Source organism: Scleropages formosus, chromosome 1 (assembly GCF_900964775.1).
Source record: "Scleropages formosus chromosome 1, fSclFor1.1, whole genome shotgun sequence".
NCBI classification, from domain to species: domain Eukaryota; kingdom Metazoa; phylum Chordata; class Actinopteri; order Osteoglossiformes; family Osteoglossidae; genus Scleropages; species Scleropages formosus.
In genome coordinates this window covers 21,013,526-21,031,805 of record NC_041806.1, presented here as the reverse complement: position 1 = coordinate 21,031,805, position 18,280 = coordinate 21,013,526, and the positions used below count along the sequence as shown (strand labels likewise).

The window sequence follows — 18,280 nt, the reverse complement described above, 5'->3', positions numbered from 1 at the left end:
CATGCACAGTGGTGCCACTAGGGGGGTGCAGGGGGTGTGGACCACACCATGTGACAACATCAGAGGGGGTGACACCAAAATGACTGTCTAAAATTTTTGTGCAGTATTTCAGTAGAAATGTATTATTTTTAGAAAAATATCCCTGTAGTTACTTATAAGAACAAAAACGTTTCTCGTAAAAAAGCCCAGTTTACATGTATCAATATACTTACAAGGCTAAAACTCTGCGCTCATTTTTTTGAACCTTCCAATGCGCTCCGCTCAGCGCTCTCATTATTACCCAATTATAGCGACGCTTCGGATCACGTGGTTTCGTCTCCACGCGCCGCAAGGACTCGCTGTTCTTTTCGTCGCTGCGGCTGTTTTTATAGTCGCTGATTTCGTCACATTTTCTGTTGCTTTAGCAACAATATTGAGCTAATTAGTATTTGTGAACCTATCAATAACGTCAAAATAAACATAATTTTGATGTCCTTCTTAAACGTTTTTACTTCGAATTCTATTGTTTTCTTACCGAATTTTCACTACCACATCGTGTATGTAAATCATGTAAATACATTATGGTTAGGCTGTGCGTATATGGAATTGTAATTTAAAGGTGTAATTTTAATTTTGCCTGTTGTTTATGTCACTGCTATAGTATTGCCATTACATTCAGTGAATTATGATTTACGAGTACAAAAAACATTAATAAGGGTCTGTATGGTCTGGTTTGGGAGGGTCCATGGGGGGCGGAGGTGACACCACGTGACCATGTCCATGAGTTACTGCCTAGTGACGCCTTCCCCCCGTGCATTGGCATCTGTTCCTAATAAGTTTGTTGGCCTGTGTTACAGGAGACAAATGAAATTGTGGCCATTAAGAAGTTCAAGGACAGCGAAGGTAAGAGACTCCCTCGGCTCATTGGATTAACAAGCTTTAATGCTTTGCGCTCATCTAGTGGTCTCCAGAAGGCAGTATACCATGTCAGGGATGTTACACATCATTGCTCATGCTTCCGGTACACGCTCAACCTTCTCCTGCTGCAGGAGAAGAATTTACTGTATTTAGAGAGCACACCACAGAAGGAAAGAGAACAACAAAAGGATTATCCTTTGCTTTTGAATACACTGCATTTTTGCTGAAAGGGGTGAGCAAGGCCGATTCAAAAATGTGTCATTGTTGAATAAACTAATGAATTCATATGCAGCACGAACTTGGTCCATAATTTGGACCTGGCTAATGAGAATGCAAAGAGTTAAAAAATTATATGCCAGTGTGTGGTTGTTTTATGGCTGCGCTTTTATTTTCGCTCGACTCGGGCGCAGTAATGGCGCTCAGGTCCGCCGTGGAGCCTCACTAGATGTTCTGTTCCACCCACCCCATCCCTGCAGAGAATGAGGAGGTTAAGGAGACCACACTGCGGGAGCTCAAGATGCTTCGCACCCTCAAGCAGGAGAACATCGTGGAGCTGAAGGAAGCGTTCCGCCGGAGGGGCAAGCTCTACCTGGTTTTCGAATATGTGGAGAAGGTGAGCACCTTTGGGGGGGGGGGGGTCCCGGTGTCCCGATGTCCGAGTCAGGGTTCCGCTGATTGCTCATTTTTTTGAAAGAACCTTTGCGCCAACTAAGATGCCCAGGTTCGATGAGAATAACCGCAGTGTTACCTAACACCCCAGACGGAAATCCCTTTGCGAATTCACGTACGTAGCGGCGAGCAGCGCCCGTGGTTTGCGTTGACGCGCCTGCGACTCGCACTCCTTCGCTCCTTCTTGCAGAACATGCTGGAGCTTCTGGAGGAGCTCCCCAACGGCGCTCCCCCAGAGAAAGTGAAGAACTACATCTACCAGCTGATCAAAGCCATCCACTGGTGCCATAAGAATGACATTGTCCACAGGGGTAAGGAAGGACTGCCATGGCAACGCACCTGTTTTTACATAGATGGCTGATTATTTAACACCTTTTTATCCAGGGTGTCTTAGATGTACCATAGTACACCACCTACAGCCATTCACTCATCAATACACCAAAGCAATGTAACACACACACTTTGATGGTGATGACAGACGTGCCATCACTGAATCGACCACAACTCATTGCAGCCGCTCGCATGGTTACAAGGTAAAGGGGGAACGGAGGTGCTTTAGCAGTGCCATCTTCCATCTGTCTTTGGGGATGTAAACATTGGGAGAAACATCCAGTCTCTAGACTCCAACCCCACACCCAACAAGTGGTCCTGAAGCAGGAGGCATCAGCTTAACCCGCTGCCCCACTGCGTCCGCGATGAGCAGCATAGAGTCACCACAATATACCTGACATGAACACGGGGGAACATGCAAACTCCACACAGACTGAGTGGGAATCAAACCCACATCCTCTCTCAATGTCTAGGTGCTGTGAGACAGCAATGTCACCCAACAGTTCATATGTCGTGCAGTTGACGCTTGTATGGAAAACAACTTCAAACCATTTAGAGGCAGTGCAACACACACACACACACACACACCGTCTGAACCGCTTGTCCCATACGGGGTTGCGGGGAACTGGAGCCTAACCCGGCAACACAGGGTGTAAGGCCGGAGGGGGAGGGGACACACCCAGGACGGGATGCCAGTCCGTCGCAAGGCACCCCAAACGGGACTCGAACCCCAGACCAACCAGAGAGCAGGACCCAGGCCAACCCACTGCACCACCACGCCCCCCTGGCAGTGCAGCAGTAGGACTCAAACGCACAACCTTTGGGTCATAACATTGTGCCTATCGCTACACTACAGACTGTCCTCCCGAGCACTCCTTAGAACTTTCTGGCACTTTCTAACTGTGGAATGGTGTAGAACACACTGATACTGTGTGTTAAACACTGCAGAGGAAGAGTGTAGAATACACTGATACTACTGAGGATTTTTTTTCCCACATACAGTCTATATTTGCCAACCCTTTGACTGCAGAGGACAGTCCCAGATGACTTATGATGCACCAAGCGAAATAAGTGGAAATATTTGCAGAAACAAAATGTTATCTATATAATAAAACTGGACTTACGTTCCGGCAGAACTTCCATGGTCAAAACAGGGTTTTTTTGGCTCAGTTTAAAAAATGTGCACGGTTAACTAAAATTCGTGCAGACATTCCATTATTTTAAAAGAAACTGGCTTTTTGAACTGTGCCAGTGCTGTTATGTGTGCTTCTGCCTCTCGATTCCAGTGACGCACGCACACACACACACACACACACACACACACACACACACACAATCTGAATCCCTTTGTCTTGAGCGGGGTTGTAACGAGCCGGAGCCAAATCCAGCAACACAGGGTGCAAGGCTGGAGGGGAAGGGGACACACCCAGGACGGGATGCCAGTCCATCGCAAGGCACCCCAAGCGGGACTCGAACCCCAGACCCACCGGAGAGCAGGCCCTGGCCAAACCCGCTGCGCCACTGTGCCCCCCATTGTTGTGCACCCAGTAGCCTAAATTTTTGCTCATTTCTTTACATGTATTATATGAACACAACAATAATAACATACAGTATCTCCTGGCAAGACTCTCAGCGCCACGTCTCACGTCACTTCCTACACAGCGAAACACTAACACAACATCTCCCTTAATAAATAATCTATTTGGACACAATGGAACTGTTTTATAAACTACATGCGGAAAATCCGCTTTCTGTCCTATTTACGGAAGGAGAGGTTGCCAGCGCGTCACTTCCACAAACGTCCTTTTTAAATCAGTTTTGTGAGCAACGCAGGCCAATTTTATAATGAAATTTTGCTGGAATTTTAAATGATTTATTACTGCATTCTAATTGCTGTTACACTCCGAGTTGTGAGATGCTGCAAAGTCTCCACTTTAACTGTAAATGTGTTTTCCCTCTTGTCTCACCTTAGACATCAAGCCTGAAAATCTGCTCATCAGCTCTAACGATGTTCTCAAGCTGTGCGATTTTGGTGAGTGACCGTGACCGCAATTTACATTTACATTTATTCATTTAGCAGACACTTTCCCCCAGAGCGATGTACGTCTCGGAGACATTTTCTCTGAGTCACTGTACGGTCTGCCACCGCTGGGTGGGTGACGCCGTCATGTTGAGTCCCAGCGGGAGTTCGCGTCTGTTTCGATAACAAGCGCCACAGTGACCTTGAACCTGTGTCGCCGCCATCGCTCTCATTTCCATCTTGGAAGAGCCCGTCTAAATGCAAAAGAGGTGGGTGCTGATCCACCCAGGCCTACATGTTATTCCTTACAAAAATCCACCAACCAACCAACCAATCTCAAGAACCGCCTCTCCCGAGCCGAGTCAGAGCCAACCGGGAGACATTGGGCGCAAGGCTGGGGGGACGCGATGCCAGTCCATCGCAGGACCACAACTAGTTACCCAGGCACACAGCCGGGTGAAAGGTACTGGAGCAATTGCAGGGCAAGCACCTCGCTCAAGGGCGCTACAGCCAAAGGCGGGGATCAATCCGGCAACCTTCGGAGTCCAATGCAGCCGTTCCAACCTTGACGTCACTCTATTATCTCACAAAAATCCTTACTGGGAAAATGTCACATGGAGGAGAAATTGGGCTAAATGGCATATGTTCCAAGATGCATACAGGTAACTCATATATGGTACTTCATTTAACAAACACTTTACTCCAAAGCGACTTCCAATGAACTCTACGTAGTGTTATCAGCCCACATACCTTATCAACCAAGGTGATTTACACTGCTGGATACACTACTTACACTGGATCACTCATCCATACATCAGTGGAACACAATCTCTCTGTCGTTCACACACTACGGGGGAACCTGAACAGCATGTCTTTGGACTGTGGGAGGAAACCAGAGCACCCAGAGGAAACCCACACAGACATGGGGAGAACATGGAAACTCCACACAGACTAAGTGGGGATCGAACCCACGTCCACTTGCAGAGTACAAGCACTGCGGGACACCGCTGCACCACCATGCCGCCTGTTTCCAGGTTGAATAGGAATAGTTTTGATTGTACGAGGTTTCTCTTATTCTCCAAGCTGTTTCCTGGCTGCGAACTTTGAGTGTTGTTTGCTTATAGTACCATTTCATCTCAAGAAAACCCTTCATGGTCATTCACTGAATCCTGAAGAACACTTCAGCAAGTGGCAAAGAATGCCGGCACAAGATAGCGCTTCCACGGTGACATGGTGCCTGGCTGCTCCTTGGCCGGCTAAATGGCAGTTTACCTGTGAATACATAAAAAATTTTAAGTGATCTGTCATTTTTACAACCATCTTTCTCAAGCTTTTCGTTAAAGTAAACAGAAAAATTTATATGTTTTATTAGCATTTTTGTTTGATGTGCAGCCCTCAGCCTGTAGGTATCAGAATTTTGTCTCACACCACCTGGTGGAAAAATGCTGGTACTGCAGCCAAACTGACACCTGTCATTGTTACACTCGTGGGTCCAATTTGTTTTGGACTGAATGTTTTCTTGATGGGGTGCGGTGGCGCAGTGGGTTGGACCACGGTCCCGCTCTCCAGTGGGTCTGGGGTTCGAGTCCCGCTTGGGATGCCTTGTGACGGACTGGCGTCCCGTCCTGGGTGTGTCCCCTCCCCCTCCAGCCTTACGCCCTGTGTTACTGGGTAGGCTCTGGTTCCCCGTGACCCTGTATGGGACAAGCGGTTCTGAAAATGTGTGTGTGTGTGTGTGTGTGTGTGTGTGTGTGTGTGTGTGTGTGTTTTCTTGATTCATCATTGCAGACTGATTCTTCCCAATCTGGTGTCAGCAGCTTCCTTGTACTGGGTCTAGAAAATGCCAGAAAGAAAATTTCCCCAGTCCTTCACCTATGTTTGGGGTTTTGACATAACTGATGTGGTGTTATGGTGTGGGGGGGTGTGGTGGTGCAGCGGGCTTGGCCAGGTCCTGCTCTCTGGTGGGTCTGGGGTTCGAGTCCCACTTGGGGTGCCTTGCGATGAACTGGCGTCTCATCCTGGGTGTGTCCCCTCCCCCTCCAGCCTTACGCCCTGTGTTGCATAACACACACACACACACACACACTGCAACCCTTCTCGGGACAGTGTGTGTGTTATGTAACTTGGATCAGGTGCGTTTCTGTCGCCTCGCTGCTCTTGAACTCCCTGACTCCATTGGACCGTACAGGAGTATTAAGTGTAGAATAAAGCATTTCATGACATTAGGGGTAGAGCAATTGATTGGATTTGGCAGCACGTTCTACGCTGGAAGTGTCCAGAAGGTCCTGCATTAGAGAAAGTCATGCGGCTTGAGTTTAATTTCCTAAATGAACTGGATCAGTGGGTTCCACCGCCAGATTATGGGATGTAATTGAATTGGAGGACCTGGACTTCACCTGGCTCCTCGTGACAAAGTGACGATACCCTAGTGCATCGCACGGTGTCATCCTGCACACGGGCAAAGCGCTGAGCTGACAATAGGCCCAGGCACCAGGTCACAGCAGGGCTGCGTTCCGTCAGCAGGGTCATGGGCACGTGCTGCACAGCATTTATTGCACAGGGAAAGATGTGGAGGGAAATTGTTCTCTTTCCGGAAGTGGAAATGTGTAGTGAGGGGGGTGGTCATGTGTATCTTTATTTCCATTGATCGCTCATGGTTTAGTACATAGCACCCGGTGTTTATTATCTACATGTTAAAGGGTAGGATGCGCCTTTAAATGTACAGTTTGCCCCGTCTGTAGGGAACAGTGTTTCAGACTTCAGTCGAAATAATACTGATACTCAAAAATATTTATATTAGCGGTGGACGATTGAACAGTAAGTTTTTTGTAGCGTATAGATGTCTTTACCGCACATTTTGTAATATTCCCATGTATTGTCTCAGACATGTGCGACTCCCCCATGAGTGAAGTAAAGTGCAATGATGTGTGTGGTTGACGGGACCGTTGGTTTGAAACTGAAGATGTCAGTATAGGAGTAAAACTGCATTTTAACCTGAGTGATACTCAGGATTGGGCACCATGGTGGTCATGGTCGGGGTCTCTGTGAAATGCCATGGATATTACTATGGGACAGTTACTGTCTGTACCTTGGTGATGGTAACTCTTTGTCTCATTGAAGGTCTTGGTCTGTGGACATTGCTTTGTTTTTCCGTGATGGTCGTTGCTTTGTACCTCCATGATGGTCGTTGCTTTTGTCCTTCCATGATGGTCATTGCTTTGAACCTCCATGATGGTCGTTGCTTTCCCCCTTCCACGATGGTTGTTGCTTTGTACCTCCATGATGGTCTTTGCTTTTCTCCTTCCATGATGGTCGTTGCTTTTCTCCTTCCATGACGGTCACTGCTTTGAACCTCCGTGATGGTTGTTGCTTTTAACCTCCATGATGGTCGTTGCTTTGAACCTCCATGATGGTCGTTGCTTTTGTCCTTCCATGATGGTCATTGCTTTTCTCCTTCCACGATGGTTGTTGCTTTGTGCTTCCATGATGGTCGTTGCTTTTCTCCTTCCACGATGGTCGTTGCTTTTGTCCTTCCATGATGCTCGTTGCTTTGAATCTCCATGATGGTCGTTGCTTTCCTCCTTCCACGATGGTTGTTGCTTTGAACCTCCATGATGGTCGTTGCTTTTGTCCTTCCATGATGCTCGTTGCTTTGAACCTCCATGATGGTCGTTGCTTTTGTCCTTCCACGATGGTTGTTGCTTTGTACCTCCATGATGGTCTTTGCTTTTCTCCTTCCATGATGGTCGTTGCTTTTCTCCTTCCATGACGGTCACTGCTTTGAACCTCCATGATGGTTGTTGCTTTTAACCTCCATGATGGTCGTTGCTTTGAACCTCCATGATGGTCGTTGCTTTTCTCCTTCCATGACGGTCACTGCTTTGAACCTCCATGATGGTCGTTGCTTTGAACCTCCATGATGGTCGTTGCTTTTCTCCTTCCACGATGGTTGTTGCTTTGTGCTTCCATGATGGTCGTTGCTTTTCTCCTTCCACGATGGTCGTTGCTTTTGTCCTTCCATGATGCTCGTTGCTTTGAATCTCCATGATGGTCGTTGCTTTCCTCCTTCCACGATGGTTGTTGCTTTGAACCTCCATGATGGTCGTTGCTTTTGTCCTTCCATGATGCTCGTTGCTTTGAACCTCCATGATGGTCGTTGCTTTCCTCCTTCCGCGATGGTCGTTGCTTTGAACCTCCATGATGGTCGTTGCTTTGAACCTCCATGATGGTCGTTGCTTTTTTCCTTCCATGATGGTCGTTGCTTTTCTCCTTCCACGATGGTTGTTGCTTTTGTCCTTCCATGATGCTCGTTGCTTTGAACCTCCATGATGGTCGTTGCTTTTGTCCTTCCATGATGGTCATTGCTTTTGTCCCTCCATGCTTTGTACCTCCACGATGGTCATTGCTCTGTACCTGATGTAGCATTTCTGTGTTTCAGTGTCACCCAGGTTCAGTCTCTACCCTCTGAAATGTTCACTTCACACTTTACCCAGGTTTCGCCCGCAACCTGTCAGAGGGGAACAATGCCAACTACACAGAGTATGTCGCCACCAGGTGGTACCGCTCCCCAGAGCTGTTGCTGGGGTAAGTCTCATCCCACAGCATGGGTATGTGAATGAGTGTATCTGTGTGCATGGGTGTGTCTCACTCTGGCTATGCATGTTTTGCTCTCTTGGTACGTGAAGTGTGTGCCCAGCTGTGTGGGTGTCTGATTGTTTGTGTCTGACAGAGTGAGCGTGAACATGTATATTTGACTGTGTGAGCGCTCAAATGTGTTTCCAGCAGCGTGTGTGCGAATGTGTGTCTGTGTGAGTGCGTGGGCGTATGCCTGTCCGTTTCCAGCAATGTGGGTGTATTTGTGTGTTTATCTGGTACTGTGAGTCAGCGTAAGTGTGTGACCAGCCACATTGATGCATCTATGTGTGTCTGACCGTATGAGTTCACAACAGCACAGGGGCATGTATGTATGTGTGTGTCGGAAAGCGTTAGTGCTTCAAAGTTTGTGAGTGACAGCACACACGAGCGTGTGTGTGTGTGTGTGTGTGTGAAAAAGCAGGGCCATCTTTTTGCAGCACCAGATGGTGTATTATCGTGGACGCGTAAACAGCTCAGTTCAGTTAGCGGTTTAATTCTTACCTTGCTTCCTGTTTTAATAAGGTTGCTGAATCCCAAATCTCAGGTCAATCCTTTCACTGTGCCTTTGAAAAATATTTAATTATTCGGGTGTCATTCCAGTATCTTCTGTCACTATTTCTGTCCGTTATATAGTAATAAAATATATGTATCCTTGAATAACAAGGTGTCAGCTAATAAACGTCTATCTGTCTGCTTTGCACCTTTCTCCTCTGTTGTTCCACACTAGTTCACTCCAGTCAATGCCCTACTGCAGAGCCCCTCTCTTTCACCACAACGTTCATCTCACACACTCACAGTGTCTACAACTGGTTGGTCCAAGCAGACCGGAACTTAACCCGGCAACGCAGGGCGTGGGGAGGGGACACACCCAGGACGGGACGCCAGTCCGTCACAAAGCACCCCAAGCAGGACTCGAACCCCAGACCCCCCACACAGCTGGCACTGGCTGCTCCACCTCGTCCCCCGTGTTCATCTCAGACTTTCCAAATGTCCTCGTCTTCAGTTGCGAAAAACTGGCTAAATAAGCGGAGGAAAAATGACCCATTTGTGAGGTCTTCTGGAAGTATCAGTAACCCCCACTCAGTGTTTCTCCCGTCACCTCATGCAAAGCCTTTCAGTCTGGCTCCAGATCCGTCTAGCATCCCCTCACTCTCGTTCTCTCTGCTGTCTAACTGCTGTCCCTCACTCGCTTCGTCGCCTTTCCCTCTGTCCTCTCGGTCCTTATGCCCCGGGATCGTCCACCCTGTCTTTCCGAATCTCATTCCTTGATGGACGTCATAGCTGCAGAAAGTGAACCACAGGGACAGTGGCGCTCATTGTGTGTTGGTGTGTCAGGTTCACTATGCCAGGCCTCTGCTTATATTTCCCGTCACGGTTAACGCTGTTGCTCTTCGCCAGGGCTCCATACGGCAAAGCGGTGGACATGTGGTCGGTGGGCTGCATCCTGGGCGAGCTGAGCGACGGGCAGCCTCTCTTCCCTGGGGAGAGTGAGATCGACCAGCTCTACACCATCCAGAAAGTGCTGGGGCCGCTGCCCCCTGAACAGATGAAGCTGTTCTACAGCAACCCGCGCTTCCACGGGCTGCGGGTACGGCCCCCCGCCCCGGCTCTCCCCTCGGCAACTGTTCCCATCTTTCTGCACCGTCATCCCTCCTTGGTCTCTGTGTCGTCCCACTCCCTCCTTCACGCCTCCTTCTGCCCCCTGCCCCGTTTCCACCCCTCTCTCTGTCCTTTCTTCTCTCCGTGACTTTTCCTTCCCACCGGCCCCTTCTCACCCCATGTTCTCCATCAGCCTCCCTCTCCTCACTTTCTCCCATCCTTCCTTCCTTCACACCTCTGCACCCTGCATGACCCCGAGGTTTTCCATGGAACGCTTGGCTGTACTGCGGTGCCTCACTAACACACTGAGCTCTCGTGAGCACCACCAACACGCCCTGATGCTCAGTCCAGTGCCACAGAACACACACCTCTTTTCACACTGTCTCAGAGTTAAACTTTCCCCTCTCCATGAAACAGTGGTTTGCTAACCTTGGATAAACGCTCAGTTAAACACTCAAGAGCAGGAAAACTTGTTTTCCGGTCAAATGGTTTTTTTCTAATTATAGTCAGGGCTGCTTTTATAATTAGTTAGGCAATCATCTGCAAGTGCGGGGATTTGGGAGTGCCGAATTTAGGTACTAAAATCAAAAAAAGGTTAAAATTTTCAAAAATTTTTTAAAGAAATTTGCAATCAGTAAATTGTAACCGATTGCAAATTTAGTTAAAAAAAAAAATTATTTAATTAAGAAAAGCAACATTGCTTAATGATAGCGTTTTAGTACAAATTTGAAGATTTGCCATCTTATGTATTATGTAAACATCACACGACGCATCGCCGCCCCATCTCTTTGAACTTTTTGCTTTATATAGGTAACATTTTCCATGAAACAAAGTCAGTCTGCACAGTAAGTAGCGTATTTATCTATCTGTTCCCTTAACACCCTTCAGTCTGTTTTCAGTCATTATAGTGTAGATTTGTGCTCTCTGCACATACAATATTCATAATAATCACATAAATTAGAAAATTCATTTAAAAATTAAAATGTTATTTTCCCTTCTTGGTACTCTGCTTATATTTATATGTAAAATAAAAATGATTTTTTAAAAATATACGTGGATTTAGCTTTATTAATTTAGACAGACGTGTAAGAGGTGGCAGATTGAGTCTTGCCTAGTCGTGCCAAAAACCCTAGCGCAGGCCCTGGTTCCGCTCCAAAACCATGTATTCGGTAAATTTTCGGCGCCATATGGTATTACACCAAACTTGAGCAATGCGCCGATGCTGTAAGGGCAGCAGACCCATGTTTGTGTTTTCGCCAGTCTGAACAATCAGTGCGTTTTCATTCGGTGTCATTCCTCTCTGAGCTCAAGATGTTTTCTCGCGCAGCGTTGCAGACCTTTCTTTGAGGGTCTGTTTTGTCTGCAGCCTCTACGTCCAGCCGGTCGACCGCTTTTCCAGCTGCGGTCTGGTTGAGTAGAAGTTAGTCGAAACGAAGCCCAAATTGGCGAATGATCTGGAAACTGAGCATGGTGAACATGGAGAGCGGGGGTGGGGGCCTGAGGGCTCCTCACTGGAGTAGGAGGATCGGGGCCCTTTGGGCAAAGAGGAGTTTATTGAGGCCACCGTGTGCCGAAAGTAGGACAGCCATGCGAAGGAGGGGAAGGAGGGTTGTTCTAGAAATTAATGTATGAAGAGCAATTTGCCATAGTATGCTGACACAAACAAGCTTTAGGATGAGGGTTGAATCATAACAGCATGGTTATTTGTTGTTATTATTAGCATAGCCCAAGCAAAAAGTTAGAGGAGACTATTTAGGGGGTGGGAGTCATGTCTCATAGTTTGCCATGAAATAACAATAAGCTACTGATGGAGGTGATCTTCATGTGCAATTTGGAAATGCTAAACAATTCATTAGCCATCGGTGTTCACTGTGTATTTATTGAGCTGTGTGTTAGTGTGTCAGTGTATCACCATCTCTGGCTTCATCTACCATTTAACCCTGTCTGTACATGCATGTGTGTCCATGTGCCCAGTTCCCTGCGGTGAGCCACCCTCAGACGCTGGAACGCCGTTACGTGGGCATCATCAGCGGCCTGATGCTGGACCTGATGAAGGTAGGATGCGGAGTCCCAACTTCCCACAGAAACCCGTTGCGTCAGGCCCCGCCCCCTTTTCAGTGTCAGCCTCCATAACCAGATCTGCGTTTGTCTCCTGTCTCCAGGCAGGTGTCCAGGTCTGGTTTGACATTCCGTGACACCAGCGTAATACCAGACTGCTGTTTTTCAGCGGTGTTAGGTTCAGTGGCCCTTGCAGTGGTCATGGATGGACCGCTTAACGTCAAGATTTCGAAGCCTCTTTGTTTTTAAAAGCAATTAATGACCCCTAATGAATACAGTATCATACCACCCATTTAAGTGTTCTCATCACGTTAAATAAAGCCAGAGTTAATGTCCATATGGAACAGGTCCTGCTAGGAAGCAATTCAATAAATCTAATTACACTGCGTATCTAGCAGGCTTCCAGCAAACTCATGCAGACTGAGGAACACTGAGTGTGATGGATGCTTGCGTCAGTTTTCTGCAAGGCATTTAAACGGTACCTAATGGTAATGTATGACTAATCCAGGGCCATTACCATTGCTACTGTGGCAAGTATGTTTTCTTCAAGGGACGGCCTTTTGATTTGAGCCACGGACATATTATCCTGGCTCTGAGCAAATGTAGAAAAGGTCACGACCATAAAAATCAGGACCTTCATACATTTTTAAGTGGGAGTTAACTGGAAAAATTTTTGAGGAACGAGCTTGCCCTGTTGTGACTCACCACAATGCTCATGCCTGTCTTCCAAACAGAACCTGCTGCAGCTGAACCCATCGGAGCGCTATCTGACCGAGCAGAGCCTGAATCACCATGCCTTCCAGACCCAGCGCCTCTTGGACCGGACCGGCCCGCCTTCGCCTGCACCTCCGCGCTCCTCCAAGAGGAAGCCTCACCACAGCGAAAACAGCACCACCACGAGGTTAGGACTATCTGCCACGTCAATACAATGTGACAACCTGTGTAGTAGTGGTATGCCGCAGGTCTTGTGCTGTTTAGAGCTGTCATCTTCCTCTCGAAGGATCCAGGTTCGAATCCTGTCTCCTGCTGTAGTACTTTTTATGAATGCATTTGCCCTAAATTGAGGCCTTTGGAGGAAAATAAGTAAATATGCATGGTAGGTAGGTGATCTCAAAGCAAACATCCAGAGAGGGCTTTCAAAGTAATTCGTGGCAAATCTGAAGTATCCTGTGTCATTCATTTCTTTTGGTTCCTAGTCATATCTGACTAGGTTATAAGGGTTTGTGGGCCTTGGAGAGACAGTCGGTAACGGGGGCGTCTACACATGACGTGATGCTGATTGTGATCCAAACTCCCCATATCCCACTTAGGAGCCTAGGGTCCAAGAGCTCAGGGCACCACCGGTCCAACAGCAAGGACTGCTCCAGCCTGCCTCGGCACGAGGACCTGCACCCCAGCAACGGCAGCTTCCTCAACGGCAACATGCCGACGCCAGCCAGCCTCAGCCCGACTCTGCACCCGAAGGCATACCAGCACCAGTCACTGAACCGCTCCACCTCCTGCAGCAAGGACTTGGCCAACAACAACCTGCCCCAGCTGCTTAGCCCAAAGGAGGCCAAGGCCAAGACGGAGTTTGACTTCAATGTGCCCCCGAGGGGGACCGATGGTCCTGGGACAAAGTACCTGAAGTCCAACTCACGCTCCCAGAAGGGTCAGCACTCTTTCATGGAAGGCAAGACGAGCACGCTGCAGGCGGGTGAAAAGCGTAGCCGGCACGGCTACACGGACTCCATGCCCTCCTCCACCAAGAGCTCCGCCTCTTACCTGAACCTCTCCAAGAGCCACGGTGCGCTCAGCGACGCCAAGTCCGTGGGAAACCTGGCCGAGGCTCGCCTGCATCCAGATGATCCCGCCTCGCGCTACTTCCCCTCTAGCTGCGTGGACCTTGCTGCCCCTGGCAGCCCTTCTGGTCGCCATGGTGATCGGCCCGCCCTCAGCCCCTCAGGTCGTGGAAACGTCCGTCTGGAGAGTGGCACCTTGGACTCCCGCCACTCGTCCACACGGCATAAAAACCTGGAGGAGGCCAAGAACCCCGAGCTGCTGGATGCAGGCAGTTCTGGGGGTGTGGCCGGAGGAGGAGGTGGAGCTCACTCCCACTCACTCTCTGCCCCCCAGTCCTTTCCCTATGGCCTGGGCTACACCAGCCCCTTCTCATCGCAGCAGCGCCCTCACCGCCACTCCATGTATGTGCGGCGTGAGCGGCAGCGGGCATACGGACCAGACCCAGGGCTTGCGGCGAGCCAAGCCGCACCCACGCGTGCCAGCAGTCTGCAGCTCCTCTCTCCCCAGGTGCAACACCGGACCCTCACCCGCCATTCGGCCTCATCCAGGGAGGACTGCACAGATGACGTGAGCAGGGTCGGTCCCTGTGGCTTTCTCATTCCTCATGTCTCACTCTTGTCCCCTGCAGGAAGGGTAGCAAAAATGTCAGGCCAAAGCCACAGTCTCAACTCCTACAGCTCAGGGCCTGTATCTGGTCCTGAAAGGCAACCCTTGTCCATGCCACCGGTGACTTATGGTACAGGCAGAGAACTACCCAGCAGATACAAACTCAAACAAATTTTAAAGAAGCTTTTTTGTTTCACCGTGGCAAAAATGGTTATTCTCATAAACCACTGTTCTTGTACTGTTTTCTTCAACCAATTTTATTAGTATTATGCTGTTGATGGAATTGTGATGTTAGCGAAATAACAGAATGGTGATATATTGAAAATGTAGTAAATTATCAAAAACGTAAGAGTAATTAAGCCACTGAAGTGCAGAATAACATCCAGTGCACTGTGTGTTAGAACTGCAGTGACAGGACAAGGTGTGTGAACCACATTTAAATCAGACCGTCCAAAAAAACGGTATTGAATCCAAAATCATATGGGACAGTCCCAACACCGCAAATTCATCTTGTTTGACCAAAGTACTTTTTAAATTCTTTTACATCTTTTTTACATGTTTTTCTCCACATCCTATAAAAATATACAACATTAGAGGTACAAGAGAAGACTGGTAACCCTGGAGAATGAGTTTCATTTTTAGGCACATATCATCATCAGCACTGATGATGGCATCTCGATTGATGCTGAAATGTTTCTATATAAACATAAAATATCTATACAGAAATCAGCGGGTATATGTTTAGTGCTATCAGGAAGTTTTACACACCCCAGATTAATAAATACAAAGTCTTAAGGTGAAGTGTTAGGGCGATGTGACCCTTTTGTTAATTTTTGTCGAGATGGTGTCGACTCTTTGTTCACCATATAGATAAAGTGGCTCCAGAAACATCTGTCCTCCACTTGTGTCCTAAGGGTTGGAAGGGGTGTGTCCATTGTCACTATGATTGTATCCGTATCCATCTGCTTGCTGCTCGCCATTTTCTTTTTTGACCTCCAGAATCCGATCTTTGCATGTGTCCAAAGGACAATAACCTCAGTCCCTGATTTGATCTAATGTCTCCTCTGCATGCCCTCACACTGCCTCATTTGCTCTCTCTTTGGTTGTGTCCACAGAGCGAGCAGGCCCCGTCAGAGACGAGCCACGCTCGACCACCCATTAAAGACTCAACACGAGAAAATGCAGCACCCTTTCATGCGCCGCGCCAAAAAAACGAGGTCCGTACCGCTGCCAAGCCCCAGCGGCCATAGTACACACTTCTTGTGGCTTCTCACTTTATAATGTAAATAAAATGAATGTATTGCTGTTCCCCTCCACACATCTGTTTGCCTGCCTTCACACTAAGGAAGCACCTTTCAAACGGGATTGTCCAGCGATAGCTGTGTCCGTGTTCCACCCATCAGTAATGCTGGCCTTGTGCTGCAGGTCAGTGCGTACCATGAACCTCATCCTGAGGACGGAGGGGCCTCTTCTAAAGAGAACCGGATGATCTTCACTGAGTCCATGCCCAGACGGATTGGCAGCTTTTACCGGGGTGTGTGGGCTTGACAAGGTTCCTCTGCATCTTGCATTTACTCATATAGCTGTCGCTTTTCTCCGAAGCAACTTACGACATTAACTTACCTACAACTATTTACCCATTTATATAGGTGGGCAATTATGTAGTGGAGCAAGTCAGAGTAAGCATCGTGCTAAGGGTATTGTAGCTGGAGGTGGGATTCAAATCTGCAACCTTTGGGTCCAAAAGCAGCAGCCTTAAGCACTACACTTCCAGCTGTCTGAGAAAATCTTTTATTTTTTAAGTTTTTGAATACACTGGCTGCTCATGTTACAACTGTTCAAGTTAAAAATTTTCAAATATTTTCCAGTTTTTTTTTTTGTAATTGTTTGTGTGAATATTTTTAATTTTTCTGATTCCTAAAATGTATTTTTTATGTCCAAAAGTGGCCTCTGTTTCCACTGCCAGCCATTAGTGGCAGTAAAACACACCAGAAGAGAGCAGTAGTAAGAGACTAATTCACCTTGCTTCCACAGTGTTCCTGTACTGGGTTTGTGAAGGACAGCGATCAATAACCGGGCGAAAGATGTTGCACATGTTTATGAGACAAATTTGTCAACAATCTCCACTGACTAGAAGTTTGATGGAAAAATGTGTTTTTCAGTAATTTTAAACTAGTTTTAAAGTAGAAGAATTTGCAAAAATGTTAAAATGAAGTTTTTATTTGTTATAGCTATATCCGAGACTTTTACAGAAGCTAAAAATATCAAAGGAAGTCTGTAATGTTGTGCTTGTATCATGTAGATAAAGAAACTTGAATGTGGCCAGAAGCTGTCAAAATGTGGACATCACTGATGTGATGAAGCAGTCACCTCTCAGCATTTAATAGGAGGTTGTGGAAATAAGATTTGACCCTGCACTGGACAAGATGTTAATGGTAATGAATAGATCACTGGACTGTTACAGAGTATTTTTACTTATTATAGAGTTATCTGAGGTTTTTACTGAACCTAACCAGTGAGTAAGTGATGGGATATCAGTAATATCATGTATTTCCTTGGGATGCTCTGGTTTCCACCTATGAGTTTTCAGATGAATTGATGACTACAAGGTGGCCTTATTGTGTCTATGTAGAGCGAATGAATCTCTGTGATTGCCCTTGGATGGACAGGCATCCTGTTCAGGTGTACCTTCCCTCACTCTGTTTTCCCCGATAGACTTCAGACCAAACCAGCAAACGTGCAATCAACAAGAGGATATTGATAAAAAATAGATGGATGGATTAATCTTAAATAGCTTAGATTTATATGCTTACCCATTTATTTATACAACCTGATATTATTAACAAATGCTATTCTCAAAGCTATAACCACAGACGTGGGAATGAAACACCCAATCTTTGATTGGCAAGTTTTTTTCACTGTCTATTGCCCAGTAATGAGTGTGTGATATGTGCTTTCACACAGTGCCCTCCCCCCGACCAGACAACTCCTTCCATGACAGTGGAGCTCAGAGCAGAGGGCCTACGGGAACAGGGGAGAACAATGCTATGAACAACCACTCCAAACGGCAGACGACCTTTGACCCTTGGTGAGAATTTGACACTGTCCGATTCCTAGGACTATTTTGGTATACCGCGTCAGGAAAAATGGTCTTCTGATGTTACGAATATATCCATGTTGGTTTATTATGATATGCTGTAAGCTGAGGAGGACGTTGCGGTGTTCATTGTGATGCTCGCACTCTTCTCCTGTAGGAGTAACTCAGAGTCCATGGCCATGAACCCTTCAGAAACGTCCAAAGGAAAGGAGAGACAGAGCTTCTTCAAAGCAATAAAGAAGAAAAAGAAGAAATCACAAACGGTGAGTGCAAATCAGGGATGGCTCTCCGTCTCTGGGGGAGCAGAGGGAGTAGCTGAAATGGAGGTGGAAAGATCTAGCAGGTCACTGCGTGACAGGGCAAGGCGGGGTGGACGGTTCCATTCCTGCCATTGTGGTACGGATGGGGAGGCTCCAGGCTCTGTGTGTGCATATCAGTGTGCTTGCTTCAGTGTCAGTAATCCATGTAATCTATGTGCGCCCAGCGACTGTCATGTCATAGGGGTCCCCCAAGGCTAAGTGATGCTGCGTGGCATCCCACTGGATGGTTACATCACGCAAAGAGGACATCCTCAGCACTTCCAGTCC

General features: G+C 47.5%; 1 protein-coding gene across 3 annotated transcripts in view; it reads left to right on the top strand.

The window, feature by feature from the left end:
* The window catches only part of LOC108933176 (cyclin-dependent kinase-like 5), a 72,095-nt gene that overhangs the window by 46,577 nt on the left and 7,238 nt on the right, over positions 1-18,280 (top strand). For 2 of the 3 annotated variants that reach the window (XM_029250568.1, XM_029250562.1), the window contains exons 4-16: positions 837-882; positions 1,374-1,510; positions 1,757-1,877; positions 3,869-3,928; positions 8,410-8,500; positions 9,950-10,139; positions 12,125-12,205; positions 12,943-13,109; positions 13,519-14,566; positions 15,712-15,813; positions 16,022-16,130; positions 17,561-17,684; positions 17,851-17,956. In XM_029250568.1, the coding sequence (XP_029106401.1) occupies positions 837-882; positions 1,374-1,510; positions 1,757-1,877; positions 3,869-3,928; positions 8,410-8,500; positions 9,950-10,139; positions 12,125-12,205; positions 12,943-13,109; positions 13,519-14,566; positions 15,712-15,813; positions 16,022-16,130; positions 17,561-17,684; positions 17,851-17,956 (2,382 nt within the window). The remainder of the gene's footprint in view (positions 1-836; positions 883-1,373; positions 1,511-1,756; positions 1,878-3,868; positions 3,929-8,409; positions 8,501-9,949; positions 10,140-12,124; positions 12,206-12,942; positions 13,110-13,518; positions 14,567-15,711; positions 15,814-16,021; positions 16,131-17,560; positions 17,685-17,850; positions 17,957-18,280) is intronic. The other variant, XM_018750053.2, reaches the window with a different exon arrangement.